The 18,992-nt window shown below is 33.9% G+C and overlaps 1 protein-coding gene across 6 annotated transcripts; it reads right to left on the minus strand.

Annotated features, from left to right (window-relative positions):
* Positions 1–2,687: 2,687 nt before the first annotated feature.
* On the minus strand, positions 2,688–17,946 carry LOC112750450 (GDSL esterase/lipase At2g03980). Of its 6 annotated transcripts, XR_011872135.1 has the most exons (10): positions 17,478–17,916; positions 16,857–16,981; positions 16,502–16,720; positions 14,279–14,531; positions 12,823–13,055; positions 12,489–12,534; positions 11,483–12,416; positions 11,034–11,360; positions 4,537–4,647; positions 2,688–2,903 (listed from the first exon to the last, which is right to left on the minus strand). XR_011872135.1 is itself a non-coding variant. In XM_025799184.3 (6 exons), the coding sequence occupies exons 1-5, from the start codon at positions 17,722–17,724 to the stop codon at positions 4,541–4,543; spliced, it is 951 nt and encodes a 316-aa protein (XP_025654969.1). In that variant the 5' UTR covers positions 17,725–17,916; the 3' UTR covers positions 2,688–2,903; positions 4,537–4,540. The 6 variants fall into 6 exon arrangements, 4 of the variants coding, with proteins under 4 accessions (XP_025654969.1, XP_072072645.1, XP_025654968.1 ...); XR_011872136.1 differs by lacking the exons at positions 2,688–2,903; positions 4,537–4,647 and adding an exon at positions 10,075–10,907 and having other exon boundaries at positions 17,478–17,946; XM_025799184.3 differs by lacking the exons at positions 11,034–11,360; positions 11,483–12,416; positions 12,489–12,534; positions 12,823–13,055.
* Between the last annotated feature and the right edge of the window lie 1,046 nt (positions 17,947–18,992).

Here is an 18,992-nt window from a genome sequence, read left to right on the forward strand (position 1 = left end):
GTTTGGATTAGATAGCTTTAATTCAATTTCCTTCTCTCAATTACATCATGTCTTCTATGATTGCCTACCAATTATTTGTGATAATGACAACGCTAGCTATGGAGTATATTTCTTAAGGTTTGGGTTATTGGAGACACTTGAATAGTGGATATCAATTGTAGATTATGAATTGAAAATTGCTAATTGACTTGGAGTGTACTAAAGCTAGACTTTCCTAGGGTGAGACTAGGACTTGTGACTCAAGTTAGTTACTCTCACTTGACTTTCCTCCATTGTTAGGGGATTAACTAAGTGAAGCAACAATCAATTCTTATCATAATTGAAGGAAACTGTAATGATGAAACTTCCAATACTTACCCCTAGCCAAGGCCTTTATCTCACTTAATTGTTGTTTACCTTTGATAGCTTGAATTCTAGTACCAACTCTCAAAACCATAAAAGACTTCCTAATCAATGATGTGCATTCTAAGGCAATTCCTAGGGAGAACGACCCGGGATCAATACTCTCGGTCATAGATTTTAGAATTGTTTGATGCGATATTTGCGTGTTGGTTAGACTATACTCACGATTGGATTCATTGCTAATTTCTAACCGCCATAAGAATATTTCGGTTCATCAAGGATAAACAGGTTTTTTTTATATCAAAAAGGTTATTCCAATCTAAAAATTCCAAATTTTCAACAAATGAAAAACCTTTCTTTTTCAAGTTTGGCAGATCAGCAAGAAAAGAGGGACATAGGGTACGATACTTAATAACACCTTCATAAAAATCATTGTTCATGGCAGACCTAAATCTAAAAGGATTATAGTTGGAGTGAGAAGTCATGAAGTAGAATTTATGAGCAAAAGGATCAATGTCTGGTTCTCTAACTGATTTAAGGAGTATACGAGGATTACCTCTCTGTGAACGCAAGGGAACAGACCTTGACCTAGGTTGTGTTGGCTCGGAGGCAGGTTCAGTCGCGGCTGGCCGTTTCCCTTTCGAAGTACTAGGCTTCGATGACCCTAGTTTTGATGGAGGTTCCTTCGGAGGTGGAGTCGGCTTGGCTGAAGTAGGGAACCTTGAAGTGTTCTTAGTGCGAGCCATGTGGTCAGTCCTAAGAGGCGAGGAAGGAGGAGGAGAAGGAGATGGAGTGAAAGTTTTGTCCTGAGAGCGAGTTGAAGGTTTAGGTTTTGCAGGAAGCTTGTGTATCTTTTCTCTAGGAGGCTTTTGCACGACGGTTTTCTTCCTCATTTGGGGTTTTCTGGCTTAAGAAGAAAAAGGAGTAATAGAGGTAGTGGAGGAAATCGAAGGGTTTGAGGAGGAGTTATGGAGGGAAGAGAAAGATTATTGGTAACCGTACCCAAAAAAAATTTCTTAAATCATGCAACTGCATCACCTTTTGATATGACGTGAAAAGACATGACCTCATAAAAAGAAAGATTTTATTTGATTTTAAAATAAAATAGGAAATTAATTTTAGAATTTGAAAAACCCCTTTTTAAAAATTAAATTAATCTGATAGCCTTTTTGGACAAAAAATCTAAAACACACAAGCTAACAAAAAACAAAAACAAAAAAATGTAGCATTCATATTGGGCCCAGAGGTGATTTGAATTAAGGAAACACATAGAACCACCCATGATCTGATTTTTGAGGTTGGCTCATATCAATTCTCACATGCAACAAGTCCAAAACATGCTGATTGAAGGGAATGTTCTTCACCTGCCCAAAATTGTCTCATACCTATTTATGAGACAAAAACTTCAACAAACACATTAGCAATTTTCAAACAGTGAATCATAGCTCAAAATTTTTAGGCTAGTCCTAAGTATGCAGAATCTGTCCTCAGCCAGTGGCTTAGTAAAAATATCTGCTAATTGCTCCTCAGATTTAACAAATTGAATGCTAATATCCCCTTTTGTACATGCTCTCTTATTGAGTGAAATTTCACTTCAATATGTTTAGTCCTAGAGTGCAAAACTGGACTTTTAGAAATATTAATGGCACTCATATTATCACACAACAGGGGAATATTTTCAGCATTTAACTTGTAATCAGCAAGTTGTATTTTTAACCACATAAGCTGAGAACAACATGAAGAGGCAGCTATATATTCAGCCTCTGCAGTGGATAAAGCCATTGTTGGCTGCTTCTTACTTGACCAAACATTCAAGGACTTTCCAAGGAAGCAACATAAGCCTGAAATACTCCTTCTATCAACCCTATCACCGGCAAAAACTGCATCACAATAACCAACTGTAGAAAAATCATCAATCTTAGGATACCAAAGACCAAAATTGGATGTGCCATGAACATATCTAATGATTCGCTTAACTGTAGAAAGATGTGACTCTTTTAGTTTGGATTGAAACCTTGAACACAATCTAACACTTTGCACAATATCGGGTCTAGAGGAAGTTAAGTACATAAGAGAACCAATCATTCCTCTATACCTAGACTCATCTACATCTGTCTCACTTTCTCCCTTATCTAATTTTGAACTAGGGTGCATGGGAGTTCCCATGGATTTTGTAACACCCTAACTTTTAGCACGTCATGATCGTACCAAAAGTAAGGCGTTATGGACCTGATTTCCTTTATTATAAATTTACTATTGATCCTTTACGTCGATATCGCATTTCTATTTTTAGGAAAAAGCCGAAAACTTTTGTTTCTATTAATTAAAATCATGTATCAAAGATCTCCAAGAAATACTAGTCACATAGTTATTAATAATAATAAATATCATACAGAAGAATTCAAATAAAATTCAGTTATAACTCCTATCCCTCTGCATAAAATAAAATCTTAAATAACAAGGGCGAGGGAATTCTATAAAAGCAATTCAACACATAAATTTAACTTAAATAAAACTCTTAATCACCCGCGGCTTCAAACTAAGTCTCCGAACCTGTGCCACTGAAAGGGTGAAAGATTTTGGGGTGAGAACAAACCACTAGTTCTCAGTAGGGAATAAGAATGCCGTAAAAGTAATGAAATAAAGTTCAAATAACTAACTTTACTCAATAAAACCATTTTGTTAAACCTTTGGAAATACTTTTTATTTTTACCTTATTACCTTCTTTAAATTTCTGAACATAAGCTAATCTCAATTACAACTTCAGTTCCCAATCACAGAGAAACAATAACACAAGAAACAGATCAACACACAAACAAATTGCAATAAGACAAACAAGTCAAGCAGCACAATCACAGAGAAAATATAACAAGAAAAACAAGACCGAATGCAAATGCGCAATCAATATGATGCATGTCTCTCCTAAGCAGGCCATGAGCTCATGTGTCGGTTGCCTACCCGCTCCCGACATTACTCGGGCACAAGTCCCAGATATGGCTTTCCAGATGCATACAGTGTGCTTATAAGTTGTACGGATAGGTCGCATACAGTGTGACTTTAAGTCGTACGGCTAGGCCGCATACAGTGTGACTCTCCAAAATAATAAGCGTACATCTGGAAAACAGTTCTCAGTGTGTGGGCGTCCCCACTTTACATTTGGCACTAAGGCCCAAACAATATCACATCTGCTCTCCTGTGGCTGACAATCTCTTTAAGTTAATATATCCTTTAAATTCTTGTTCTCTACTCTCCTGTGGCAGAGATTCCTTTTCTTAAAAAATCGAGATCAAAACAACACCTAAAACAAAATATCTCCTTACAAAATTAGATTTGAAACATTATGTTTTCCTTAATAAATCAAGTTAAAAAAATAGAATACACCTTTTCTCAACTAAATAAATCTCAAATAATTTAATTTTCTAAAACCAAATCTTTTAAAATAACTTTTCAAATAAAACCTCAAATTTTATAAAATTTCGGCAGCACTTCCCCTAAAACTCGGGCTTAGCCACCCTTTTCGGGTCCCAACTGAACTATTTTCAACCTCTTTTCAATTATTTCTAATAACTCAAACTAATTCCAATATCCACAATATTTATAAATCTGAAAATCCAACTAGTTCTAATGTCAAAATCTTTTCTAACTCTCAATTTATTACTAATAAAACAAACTTTCAATACAAAACCCGTTTCTCAATATAAGTAAATATGTAAATAAAATGTTTTCTACATAAAGTCATATTTCAAAATAAATTTATAAATCAGATTTTCGAAATAAAACCACTTTTTCGATTATTTTTACATAAAATTGGGCAGAATCTCCTCTTAAAAATTGAACTTCACCACCCATACGAGCTCCCTCAGATTCATAACTTCCAAACCAAACTCAAATCCAACTCCATTCAACAATTATCAGTACGACAATTTCTTCAATAATTAACTCATCATATTACAATTTTACAAGTAACACTAATTTAATCACCTTTCACAGCCACAACTCAACCAATTCATCATAATCACACAAAATCAGAATTTTAACAACTTCATCAAAATCAGAAAATCAATATCAATCACAACCTCAATTCAAACTCACCATTCAGTCATTCCAAGCAATCATAAATTATTTGCAAATATCCACTAGACTTCCGTGGCATTCATAATTTAAAACAGTTAATTTCAAAATAAAATCCCCTACCTCCTTATGAAATCAAGATCAATGAAAGTTTTGGGGAAGTTTTTTGACCAAGCTGCCGAAGAAGAAAATGTCCGGAATCGTCTGTGCCTCCTAGAACTCCAGTTGGCCGAACTAAAGGAAAAAGGAAGCTACGTCACCGTCAGCTTTCACTGAATAAAAATAACGTCAACGTATAGAGGAGGAAGATACAAACACTTTATCGGATTAGATTTTTTATTGGAGTTACGGATTTAAAGAAATTGAAGTAGAAAAGTATAAGGGTTCCACGGTTTTCTCTCTCACTCTCGGTCACTATCTTCTCACCATGCAAGAAAATGAAATCCAAAGAAGCTAGATGATGATGATTAATATGATAAAAAAGGGTTAGGTGTCATGGTTATTGAATGGAAAGGAAACATGTGTAATTATATATATGTATGTATGATTAGCAAGCCACGTTTGGCTTTAACTTCTTTGAATCCCTCTAAGCTTCGTTCATATATATATAAAAGCCTTATTTTGTTCTTTTTTTTCTTATTTTTTTGTTTTCTTAGTGAAACCGTTGAAGGTAATAATAATAATAATAATAATAATAATAATAATAATAATAATAATAATAATAATAATAATTCTTTTATATTTTTTTAAATATCTTATTATAATAATAAAAATAATTTAAAAATCTTAATAAATTTTAAATTTAAAATATCATAAAATTTAATTTAATTATTTTTTTAAATAAAATAATAAATTATTATTTAATTTTTTTAAAAACTCGGGGTGTTATAGGTTTGACATTTTTCAAACTAAATTTTTTAACTAGTTCCTTGACATATTTCTCTTGATGAATGAAAATACCATTTTTAGTTTGTTTAATTTGCAGCCTAAGAAAAAAAATTAAGTTCACCCATTATACTCATGTCAACTTCACTTATTATGAGTTGTCCAAATTCAGAACAAAGGGATTCATTGGCTGATCTAAAAATAATGTCATCAACATATATTTAGACTAGAATAAAAGAATCATTAGAGTTCTTGATAAATAGAGTTGTGTCTGTGGTGCCTCTTTGAAAACCATTTTTCAAAAGAAAAGAGCTAAGTCTCTCATACAAAGCTCTAGGAGCTTGTCTTAAACCATAGAGAGCTTTTGATAATTTGAAAACATGGTTAGAAGCTCTTTGTTTTCAAAATCAGGTGGCTACTCCACATACACTTCTCTATCTATCACACTATTTAAAAATGCACATTTCACATCCATTTGATATAATTTAAAACCACAAAATGCAGCATAGGCTAAGAGAAGTCTTATGGCTTCCATTCGGGCAACAGAGGCAAAGGATTCATTAAAGTCTATTCCTTCTTCTTGGTCATATCCTTGTGCCACTAGCCTTCCTTTGTTTCTTGCAATGCTGCAATCTTCTCCTAACTTGTTCCGAAATATCCACTTGGTTTTGGTCACTTTCTTTCCATTTGGTCTAGGAACCAATATCCAAACTTGGTTCTTCTCAAACTCTTGGAGCTCATCTTCCATTGCCTTTACCTAAGAAGGGTCACCAAGGGCTTCCTTAACATTTTGAGGCTCCATTTGAGAGAGAAGGGCAATGTTTGTTCCTTCATTATCTTTTCTTGTTGAAGACCAAGTTCTAACTCCATGAGAGATGTCCCCAATGACAAATTCCTCAAGATAATTCTTCAAGAATCTCCATTCACGAGGTCTGGTGGACTTGGAGGTAGATTCAGATACTAAGGGATTCTGGGTGCTGCTGGCTTCAGGATTTTCTTTAGATTCATGAGACAAAATGGAATTGTCTCTTGAATTTTCATCAACTGCAGTTTTTGGTTCAGTTTGAACAGAATTTCTATTTTCCTGATTTTGCACAGTTTCAACGTCCTTTTGAGCTTGATTTCCTGCATCACAATCTTCCAAAATACTTTGCACCAAGTTAGTATCACAAAATGTAACATGTATGGACTCCTCAATAATCCTAGCATCTTGATAATAAACTCTATATGCTTTACTAGTTGTAGAATATTCTACAAACAAACTCTCATACGCCTTTGGATCAAATTTACCCAAATTATCCTTGTTATTTAAAACAAAACATTTGCATTCAAAGATGTGCAAGTAGTCTAAGTTTGGTGGATAATATTTCCAAAGTTCATAAGGGATTTTCTTCAAAAATTTCCTTATGATTGTTCTATTCAAAATGTGGCAAGCTGTGTTAACCGCTTCAGCCCAAAGGAATTTTGGAACATTACTTTCACAAAGCATAGCTCTAGTCATTTCTTGTATGCTTCTATTTCTTCTTTCCACCACACCATTTTGTTGTGGTGTCCTTGGACAAGAGAAGTTGTAAGATATTCCAAATTCCTCACAAAAGGATTCAAATAGATTATTTTCAAATTCAGTTCCATGATCACTTCTTATGCAAGAGATCTTCAAATCCTTTTCATTTTGAATTTTCTTGCAAAAAGGTTCAAAGGCTGAAAAGGCTTCATTTTTGTGCAAGAAATAAAACCCAACCAAACCTAGTATAGTCATCCACAATCACTAAACCATAATGTTTACCACCTAGGCTTTGAGTTCTTGTTAGACCAAATAAATCAATGTGTAGCAACTCAGGTGGTCTTTTAGTAGAGATGTCTTCCTTTGGTTTAAAAGAACTTTTTGTTTGTTTTCCCATTTGGCAAGCATCACAAGTGATGTCTTTGTCAAACTTTATCAAAGGAAGGCCTCTTACTGATTCTTTCTTTACAAGTTTGTTTATTTGAAACATACTTGCGTGGCCCAATCTCTTGTGCCATAACAACTTTTCAGATTCTTTAGAGTGAAAACAAGCTATATTTTGATCTTTTAGTTCATCAAGAGTAAGTCCATACACATTATTAAAATGTTTGGCAACAAAAAGCACTTCATTTGTCTTTTCATTTATAACACAACATTCTAGCCTTTTGAAAGTCACTAAATATCCTAAGTCACACAGCTGACTTATACTCAAAAGATTGTGCTTTAAACCACATACCAAGAATACATCATCAATGAAAGTAGATTGTTCATTACCTACTTTTTCAACAATAATTATTTTACCTTTACCATCATCTCCAAAGGTCAGAAAACCTCCATCATACTTGTTTAGTTTGATGAAGTAAGTTGACCTTCCAGTCATGTGCCTTGAGCATCCACTATCCAAGTACCACATATCCTTTTTGTTCTTGGATGCTAGACAAATCTGCATGAAAATCTTCAAATAACCTTAGGTATCCAAATTAATTTGGATCCTTTGAAGTTAATCCATCTTGGTTGTCCAAGTGCATTGAAATCACAAACAACATTGTAAACTTTGTTTTCCAAAACTCTATTTTCAATGAAACATTGTGCATATGAGTGACCAAATTTTTTGCAATTAACACAATGATTTTCTAATGTGTGTCACTAAAATTGAGGTGAGTTATTTTGCTTGAAATGATTAAAGGGTTGAAATTTTCTAGTTTTTGGAAGAGATGCATTACTTTTGACAAACTAATTTTATTATAGTTGTTCCTCTTTGCAAAAGCATTTTCACCAAGATTTTTTTGAACTTTTGGAGTTTTTGAATATGAGGTTTTGTTGTAAAATGGTGGTTTCTTGAAAGCAACCTCATTTTTCGAAATGTATCCCAAACTTGGCCTATTTGAACTCAGTTTGGTTCTCGGTGAAGGCTCAGTTTCACTTGTGTATACTTCATCAAATTTTTCTTCAAATGTTGGAACATATCCAATACCAGATTTGTTTGGTATGGATTTAGTATTTGATGAAGAAGCCACAAATTTTATAGAGGAATCATTGAAAACTGCATCTTCCTTGGCTATGTAACCTAAACCAGATTTTTCAAATAATGGCCTTTGGCTTGCAAGTAATTTGTCCAAGTTACTAGAACTTTGAGCAAATTTTGCTAAGTCACCATTCAGTCTTTTAATCATATCATTTAATCTTTCATTTTCAGCAATTAACTCATGAGAAGGATCCACAATGTGCTTTCCTTTTAACTTTTCAAGTTCAGATTTTAGAAATCTGTTTTCTTTAATAATGTCCAAAGCACATTCTGTTTCCTTCACTTTCTCTTTTAAAAATTCATTTTCAGCTCATAACACATCTCTTTCAAATCTGCACTCATTGTACTTGTCAAGCAGTTTTGAGGTGTTTAAGGTGAGATCATCAATAATAGCATGTAAATCATCCATAGATAAGTCAAAGTAACTTACCTCATCAAAATTATTATTTCCAGCCATGAAACAGTCTTTGTCTTCACCTTCAGAATCTTCTTCCTCATTGGAGTCGTTCTTGAGATCCTCCCAAGCTGCCATGAGCACTCTCTTCCTTTCCTTCTTTCCTTTGTCCTCCTTTTTGAGTTTTCGATAGTTTAGCTTGAAGTGTCCAGCCTCCTTACAATGATGACACGTCACTTTGCTTAAGTCCATCTTGTTTTCTTTTGAGCTTGAACCCTTGTATTTGCCCTTGTTCTTTATCATCCTTCTAAATCTCCTAGCAAAAAATATAAGCTTATCATCTGAAATACCATCACTAGACTCACTCTCTTTTAGTTCTATTTTTTATTTGAGGGCTATTCCCTTTTTCTTTGAGTCCAGGTTTGTGTGTGTGGTTTCATAGGCAAGGAGTTTTCCTCTCAGCTCATCATAGGTTATGGGGCTTAGGTTTTTGCTCTCGGTTAGGACAGTGGCAGTGGTTTCCCATTTTTTTGTGAGGCTTCTAAGGAGTTTTCACACTAAGGTTTGTTCTGAGTAGTTTGTACCCATAGCATCAAGGTTGTTAATTATGATTGAGAATCTCTCAAACGCTTCATCAATGCTTTCTCCATCCTTCATGTTGAACATCTCGTATTCTTTTCGCAGCATATCAATCCTCGTTTCTTTGACTTGTTTAGTGCCTTCGTGTGTAACCTGGAGTTTTTCTCAGATTTCTTTGGCTGTCTTGCATCTAGACACCTTTCGGTACTCTTCAAAACTGATAGCACATTGAAGAAGAGCTTTAACATTCAGCTCCATCTTCTTCTTGTCATCCTTATTCCATTCAGCTTCTTCTTTTGGAGTCACCACTCCATCAGCACTTGTTTTTGTTGGAATCTTGGGACCGCTCATAACAATCTTTCATATGTTGTAGTCAATGGATTGGATGAAGATCCTCATCCTCTCTTTCCAGTAGGCATAGTTCTTCCCGTTGAAGAAAGGTGGCCGGTTGTTTGACTGGCCTTCAGTGAGGGTGTAGGCAACTATGGTTGTGCCCAAGTTGTTCGCCATTGGATCTTTGCTCCAAGCGGTTAAGCTAAGCTTGATTCTTGAGGCCTTAGCTCTTGATACCAATTGAAGGTTGTGGTAGGCTTAGAGAAGGAGGGGTTGAATCTATGCCTTTCTTTTAAGTTATTGAAATGACCCTTTAAAACAAACTTTGAATTCTGATTCTGTTTTAACTCAGCAGCGGAAATTTATGAGACAATTTATTTTTGTCTCATGAATATCAGAAAATAGAACATTGCAGAGAAAAGAGAAGCTAACACCAGCATGTATTCTGGTTCGGTTGCCTTGTGCTATGCAACCTACATCCAGTCTCTTCCACAACCATGGAGTAATTTCCACTATAGTTAAACGTATTACATACACCAATTCCACAGGATTGACACAATCCTTTCACACTCAAGTTCTAACCTAACTTGACATTGGCTATGCTAATACCTAACTTTTCACTCTTAGTGCTAACCCAACTAAGAAAGGGATACCTCACAGGTACAAGATACAAGACATAAACATACCTAAAGAAATCTGAAAATAACTCTAGGCTTTTCTCTCAAGTGTATCACTCAGCTTCTTTTCACTCTTGGCTTTTACTTGAGCTCTTTCAATATGCCTTTTCTCTCAAGAAATTACAGAAAGATAAACATTGAAAAGTACTTTACAATCTGTAAAACATGAAGGAGATTGACTTCATCAACAGCCTCTTTGCTATGTGATAAACCAGACTTGCAAGCCTCTGATTTAGTTCTTCAGTGTTGGCCGAATGCTTCTTTGAAAGAAAGCATTATCCAAGTTGAGGAACTTCTTCAGGGAACTCTTCACAGAACACAACTCACCAAACTCTGGTTTTCTCTCCTTGCTTCTAAATGAGCAGAAAGTCTTCTTTTATCTCATTGCATGTTGCTGGATTTTTCCTCCTAGGTCAACTCCTTGAGCACTGTGCTTCACCAACCCACAAACTCACTTTTTCTCATTAATCCTCAGAGTAGAAACTTTGCTTCTAACCATCCAAGGTTGACCGAAAGCCATACAACAGCAACCACAAAAATCTTCCAATGGCAAAATGGATCTGAGCCATTGATAAGCTACTTGGTCCCCAAGACTTACTTGTGACCATAGATACACGACAGATTAGGACAGAAAATAACTTTCCCTTGTATGCCATTTTCGGACTTGCAGAGAGTTGGGAAGAAGAAAAGAAGATCTGATGCATGTAAAAGAAAATAGGTTACCTTTAATCTTTTCTTAAGCTTGATTTGGTTTGAAATGGTTGATTAGACTTCTGCCTTTCAAGCTTAGTCTTTCTCTTTCTTGCTTCTTTGATGATCAGCTTAGGGAAGAAGCTTTCTCTCACTTTCTTTGAGTTCTGACCACAGCAGGTTAAAGTGTACGTTGAGTTGGTGAAAGCAAGTGAGAGAGAATTTGCTTGCTGAGTATCACATGGGGCTTGGGTTAGATCACTTCATTTGGCCCGTTTTGATTTCTCATCTTTGTTTCCTTTTGGGCTTCGTTTGAGTTATCAACCCATCAGCCTTGTTTCATTTTCCATTCCATTTGGGCTGCGGTATTGAAATAATAAATAATTAGTTTCATATAATTATAAACAATCAATATTTAATTATTTATTTTGCCCAATTGAATAATGTTTGTCATCACAAATTAAATTAGTTAATTACTTAACTCAATAGATGCTCATGGCCACCTTCGTGAAACGAGTCACGTAGTCTTTAAGGCTTTCATTTTGACCTTGTTTGACTGTATTCAAGTACTTAGAGTCGTGCAGGTAGATAGCTGAGCTAGCAAAATGCTCCTTAAAAAGCTTCACAAGTTCCTGAAAACAAGAAATAGAATCTGCAAGCAAACAAAACCAATCAAGTGCAGGACCGTCTAAATAAGATGGAAAACAACGACATAAAACTTTATCGGATGCACCATTTACTATCATTATGGATCTGAACTTTTTGACGTATTTATTTGGATCGCCCAACCCATCGTAGGGGATTAAGGTAGTTGGTAAGGTGAACCTTCTCGGCAGTTCGAAGTTCATCACCTCAGCTGTGAATGGCCCAGTAAAGTTGTCGAGCTCAATGTTTTCGTTTTCTGCCCGAGCTTTTTCGTACCGTTGAGGTTGAGCTTCTTCGTTCCGTTGAGGTTGAGCTTTTTCATTCCGAGTAGTTTCTGATACATACGTTGGACTAGATTGGTGCTCGGCCTCTTCTGTTCGTTCTAGACGACCATCATTGTTTTCAATATGAGCATTAGTTAGCTCGGCAATCTAGTTTGTCATTCTTTGATTCTCCTCCACCATGCGGTAGTTGGCTTGTTGCAACTCAGTTACCATCCAAAGAAGTTCGGACGGCATAGGTGGAGGTAGATCAGCCATGGTTAAAGGTGGAAATATTGAGGCCGATGAAAAAAAAAAAGAAAATAACTATATCTTCAGCCCCACGGTGGGCGCCAATTATTCTTGTGTGAATAACTTGGACGTAATTCGGTTTTTGGGAGTCGACGCCAAGCTTGTTGCCTTCCACGCTGAGCTATATACTTGGAAGGTCCGAGCTCTTTTCCCAGAGTGACATCACGTCGCGGAGAGTACGAACAAAGGGAGAGTGTATCTGCAAAAGGCACTCCAATGCTTAAGTTAGTATTATGAATTCAGTGTATCTTTTGAGGATAAAATATCATACCTTTATTGGTGGAGTAAAATAGATCGGTTACGCTTTTGTTGGTCATCTACATTGAAGATCAATTATTAGAATTCAGTAGGTGACAACACCAGGTCGAACGTTTTTATTTCAGAATGTAATCCGTTGAGTTGAAGGCTAGGTATAATGCTGAGTTATGACATCGGATTTGTAACGGCCGTATCAATTATTATTATTATTATTATTAAGATGCATCAAGTACAATAAACAAAGTCACTCTTTCTAGATATTAAACGTCCATCGAATTTAATAACCCAGATTCCAAGCACTAGTATCGTAAGATTGATTCAGAGCTTAGACGCTAGCTTAGAGGTACCTGATTTATTTAAGAAATTATAAGTTATAGAAAGTGTCTGATGTTTATGCGAGGAGTGCAGATAGAATGGTCAATGAAGCACTTTATTGCATATATTTGGTTGGCTCTCTCGGTTGGGTGGTCATCAAAGAAAAGATATGTGTTTCTGTTTGCACAAAAATCACTATACGGACGGCATGCCAGATCACCATTGATGCTTCGAGGGCAACATGGTTTGGTTGCTTCTACTATCCCTGCACAAGTTATAATCAAGTGCATCCGTCACATTTGAAACAATAAAGAGCGAGTCCCATCCATGTATATTTTACAAGTGTGTCGATAATTTTAGTCAATGATTTTAATTATATATAAATTTTATAATTAAAATTAATAGACAAAATTATCAAAACACCTTAAACGCTAAAATACTTGAAATGTTTCCTTCTTATATATGAACATAAACCAAATTTAAGAAGTGGCCACCTCTTTTACTCTAGATGTTTTTACTATTCATTATTTGACCTATCAAATTTCTTTGGTGTTATCCAGAAAATAAAATTGTAAATTTGTGTTTTTCAATTTTTTTTTTATACATAATAAGATCTACCATAAAAACTATAAAATAAGAGTGCTCAATTTTGTTGATTTGGAGAAAATTAGTGTGTAATATATTATTATAGAAAGGGTTGGTGTTTCTCTTTAATATAGAATTAATTTTTTATAAATTGTTATTGAGCAAATCGGACAGTTAAATTTATTGAGGAGAGAAGAGAAGAATGAAATTGGTGGATCAGATATACATATTATAATTTTTTTAAAAATTCAAGTTCATAAATCAAAGGATAAAATTTATGATTTTAAAAAAATAAAATGTTTATAATTACAAATTTGAGAGTAAGATTTTTTATTTTAAGAATAAAAAATTCATAAATACAAATTTTATTCTAAGTTTTGTGATTTTTTAAAGAAATAAAAAAATTTATAAATACAAATCTAACTCTAAAATTTTAATTTTTAAATTTTAAGTTGATTTTAGTAGTTAATTTTAAAATGTACAAATAATATTTTTGTTGTTTTATTATATGTGCATTTCTAAGACTATATTCTTAATTTCAAAATAATCCAATATCAATAAATGCAATAATTCTTCAAAATAATCCAATATCAATAAATGCAATAATTCTTTGATTAAAAAATATAATAATCGAGGAATATAATATAGTGTTTTATATCATCATTTTTATTTTTTAACTTGACATAAAAATATCAAATATCCACTCATTTAAATAAAATAAAAATTTTATATTTGTGAAAATAAATTTAATAATTTTTTTACTAATTAAATTGTAAAAATCTAAAACGTCTTAGATTTTAAAACAGTTTATTACCAAACAAAACTTAAGCAAAAATTGAAAGAAAACCAAAGAATATTTTCTAAAAAGGGAAAACAAAAGGCATGTGACTTTGTTCTTATTACCATATTTATGTGGGTTTTGTCTTATCTCCATGATGCTCTTGTTGAGATCTGAATGGACAAAGGTAAAACCCGGAAGCTGAGTCTGCAATTCATGGAGTAAAATAAGCAATTTCTTATTGTAAAAGGAGATCCGTTTGTTCATCTTCTCACTACACTTTCCTATTGGTTTTGAGTGCAGAGATATTGATGGAAAGCACCCTGCTGGAGGAACATTGTTCACAAAGAATTTTCTCGCTCCTAGGCTATGAAGTATCTGTCACAAAAAAACAATAATAATAATAAACGAAAAGGTGAAAGGAACGTCATGCTTTTTTGTTTTTCTTCGATTATTGTATTATTTGATGTAAAAAAATCAAAATAGGAGTGCGGAGTGCCAAACACCCAAAAGACATGCAGCATGTGTGTTAAGGGGAAGAGAATTGAGATTCAAACAAAGTTCAATTGGCTCAATATAAAGAAATTAACATAATATGTTTTCGTGGAAACAAGGTATATATACAAAAATATTTAAAAGATAATAAAAAATCAGTTTAATACAGTCTAAATTATTTTATTTTGTAGTCATATATCTTATTTTGCATTTTTTAACCATTGCTGAAATAGTTATATAATATTAAATATAATAAATATATAATTATAGATATTATATATAAAGAATCATAGTTGATAAATTAAATAAAATAACTTTAAATTATTTTTTTTTGGATAAGTACTTTTTTCGTCCCTAAGGTTTGAGGTCAAAATCAAAATCGTTTTCGACCTTTTTTTCTTATTAAAATCATCCCCAACATTACAAAACGTTATAAAATCGTCTTTTTCTACTTCAATTATATTTTTTTCGACCAAATTACCCTTCATTATTAATAAAAATAATATTATAAAAAAGGAGCAAAACCCCACCCCATCCACTCCCCAGCATCTCTTCGGTCTCTCCCCCCACCCCTCCCCCAATCCCCTTCCTTCTACTCTTCACCATCACCCTCTTCTTCTCACCTTCGCCACGACAATTACCACTGCCGGAGGACACCCACCCCTCCTCCCCTTCCTCTTCTCACTCTTCCCCAATCCCCTTCCAACTTCTCACTCTTCTTCATTTTACCAGGCAGACAGAACATAGCAAAAGGTAGAAGCAAGAAATTAAATTAACAGCAACATAATCATCACCTCTTTCCCTTCGCACCTCCTCACTCTCCCTTTCCTCACCACTATCACCACCGCCAGCATAGCCAAATCATCATCATGCAATTACTATAATCAGAAGCAATTACTAATTTACTATAATCAGAAGCAGTATCACCAATAATAAATTAACAAAAACAATTGTGAAGGGTGAATCAACAATAATGAAACAACAACAAAAGCAAAAATAGAAGCAGAAGTAGAAGCAGAAGGCAGAAAACAAAAGCAGAAAAGCAGAAGCAACATCAAGACTCGATGGTGACGGGACCTCACTCCAGCGGCGGCGACGGGACAGGGCTCGGTTTCTTCCTTGGGAGGCGTCAAACCCACGGACAACCGCCACTAATGACGATGTGAGGAGCAGAGCCGCCATTGGTGATTTCGCGGCGCAGAAGGGAGAAGTGCGTGACTAATCCACCACCACTCCTGGTGGCGGTCTTCCCTTGGAATTGAGACGGAGGACAAAACGGCGAGGGCTTGTAGGGGCAAGTAGCGGCTTCGGAAAGAGGCAGGGCGAACTCGAACAGCAAACAGCGGAGGGTCAGGAGCTGGACGGCAACGACGGTGTCTCCATGCAACCTTGCGACAGCCGGTGGCTGCGGGTTGGACGCAGGGGCGGCGGTAGGTGCACCTCCAAGTTAAGGCAGCCCAAACGACGGCATGACCTCCCCGCTTCTCCTTCCCCCTTCTTTTTTCCTGCCCCCACCCTCTGCGTGATTCCCCTTTTCCTTTCCCCTTTGTTTTCTTTCTTTTTTTTTATTTTATAATTTTTTATAATTTATTTTAGTTTTTTAATTATTTTTATTATTTAATAAGGGTAATTTGGTAAAAAAATTGAAGTAGAAAATGACGATTTTAAACGTTTTGTAACGTTGAAGATGATTTTAATAACAAAAAAAAGTCGAAAACGATTTTGATTTTGACATCAATACGAAAAAAGTACTTATCCTTTTTTTTCTAACGTTAGCCGGATATATATGAAACTTTTATCAGTTTGTGCAATAATGTACTCGTTAATTGTATATGTAAATAAATTTGACATACCTGCAAGCGTATTTTGAATTCATTTATGAGGTAGGAAGCAAATTTCCTACTACCACGAAATGTTCTGTTTTTGAAGTGATCATTCACACCAGAAGATACCAAAAACAAGGATTCAGATACATGTTTCTCCACTGCTTCTTCACCTAACCCCTTTGGCAAAATCCCCTTAACTGTCCTCTCGAATCCCCTTATTTGTTCGTCCATTATAAATGAAGTTTTCTAATTAAAGCAAGCACAAATAGTATACGGTATCATAAATTCGTTTAATTTTTAAATAAGTAAAAAAAAAAAAAAAGAAGTAATCTTTTAGCTAATGAAATTTTGAAGTAGAGGTGTGAGAATACGAGACACTAACATTATTGGTGTCTGGCAAAATTCCAGAACCCGCCGATGCGTAATTTATGCCTGTAGTTATGACTCTCTTTCCTTTACTTGAAAGTCCCAAGTACGCAGGGGCAAAAGGCAGACCAAGGTATATAGCTGCAAAAATTAAAAAGAAAACAATTGAATCACAAAAATGATGTAACTATATCTAGATTCAAGACTCAAGAGTGAACTAAATGTAAAGAAATACTAATCTTAATCCTCTTTGGTAGTTAGATGAAAGTTATAGTACAGTTTCTTCTTTTTGTTGGATCAAGATGTATGTACGCTAAATCTTCTTTATATAAATTAGCAGAAATTTTATCATAGGCGGCCGTTACGTTTTTTTTTTTTCTTTCTAACACTATTTTCTTCTGCGATCATTAGCATACACAAGGATATTTGAGAAATTATACACACATATTTTCTATATACACAAACTACAAAATAAAAATTTAGATGACTAACTTTTTTAGTCGACATGTAACCAATTGTTTGGTTGAGTTTTTTTTGAGTGGGAGTTTTATTTATATGTTAACAGTAAATAAATATGTTCTGCACAAATCAGTAAGAATCTTGTAGAATGAATGATTCTAGATATATAGTTTCTCACCAAGGAAATCAGCAACAGTTTTGCCATTGGTGCAGCGACCAGTGGGTGTGCCGAAATCTATGCCATAAGGAAAGAAATTTTGCAGATCCTCTCCTGGCACATAGTGGTTGTTACCACTGTCAACAAGTGAATCACCGAACACATACAGTGCTGGAATCTGTTTTGATTGCTCACTCTTCGTTGCAAATGCTATGAGTAGCAACACGGTTAGGATCAAACTATGGTTTAGATGGTTGTTGGTACTCATTTTTTTGGAGTCAATTTAATTGTGTATTTGAAACTATGGATATGAATTATGATATGATGGGGTTACTTCTGTCATGACGTCCGCTTTTTATAGTAAGGAGGTTCTAGGAACGCTTATTGTTCTATAATGTGGTTTGGTTCTTTGAAGAAAAATTCCTAGTGCTCCTTCTAAAGAAAAATTATCTCATATAATATGACAAATTTAATCATTATGTCAAGACATATTTACAATAAAGTCAAAAGAATATATAAAGTTGGATCTAATTTCAACGGAATATAAGTATAAAGATATTAATAATACTAGACATATGTAAAAATAAATCAGTCACCAAATTTCGATTCGTATAAAATACATGTTAAAATATAAAATAAATATTAAAAATAAATTAAATTATAAAATTATTTAAATATAAATATATAATAATTAATTTAATGGTTGAGTTTTTTATGTATATAATATTTTTAAAACTAAAGATATTTAACTGTATTAAGAATTTATTTGGATGATATTAAGTTATTAAAAAAATATATATTTTATTTTTAATGTATTTGCCAAAATTTTAATAGTTGATTAAAAATACTGAAAATAAAAAAAACTTTTATTTAGACCCTATAATTTATATCTTTTTTTAAAGATTTTTTATTTAAAAAAAATATTTTTAATATAATAAATAAACAAAAAGAAAATTTTATATCATTGTACCCAAAAGCGAATATATGCCGTAGCTTGTGGGGACAAATGCCCCCACTAATAATTTGAAAAAGAATAAATTTCTACATACAAATTAATTAACTAAACAAGTCTAACAAATCATTTACACTCATATGCGCACGTTCTTCACCCCTAATACTTCGTCGTTTTTTTTCTTCTCCTCTTTCTTTTTCGTTATCTTTCTCTTTCGTTATTATCGTCACCAACACCTCCTCCTCCTCCTTCTTTTTTCATTGGAATTTCTTCTCCTCCTTCTTGTCCATCATCTTCATCATTATGATCATCATCATTATAGTCATCGTCGTCTTCTTCTTATATGTATCATCATTATTATTATTATCATTATCATAGAAATTTTGCCATATTGATGACGTTGCCCGATCCAAAATTGATTTGGATATGTTTTTGTTGATAATTCAGTCATTTTTGTGTTGTTTTCAAACTCAATTTGTGTGTCGTAATCATTAAAAAAAATATTTCTGTGTATTTATAGCAACATTTTGGTGTAAAAACTAAGAAATTTATGTAGTGTTATTGTCAAGAATAATTATTAAAAA

This window comes from Arachis hypogaea, chromosome 15 (genome assembly GCF_003086295.3).
Source record: "Arachis hypogaea cultivar Tifrunner chromosome 15, arahy.Tifrunner.gnm2.J5K5, whole genome shotgun sequence".
In the NCBI taxonomy this organism is placed as follows: Eukaryota; Viridiplantae; Streptophyta; class Magnoliopsida; order Fabales; family Fabaceae; genus Arachis; species Arachis hypogaea.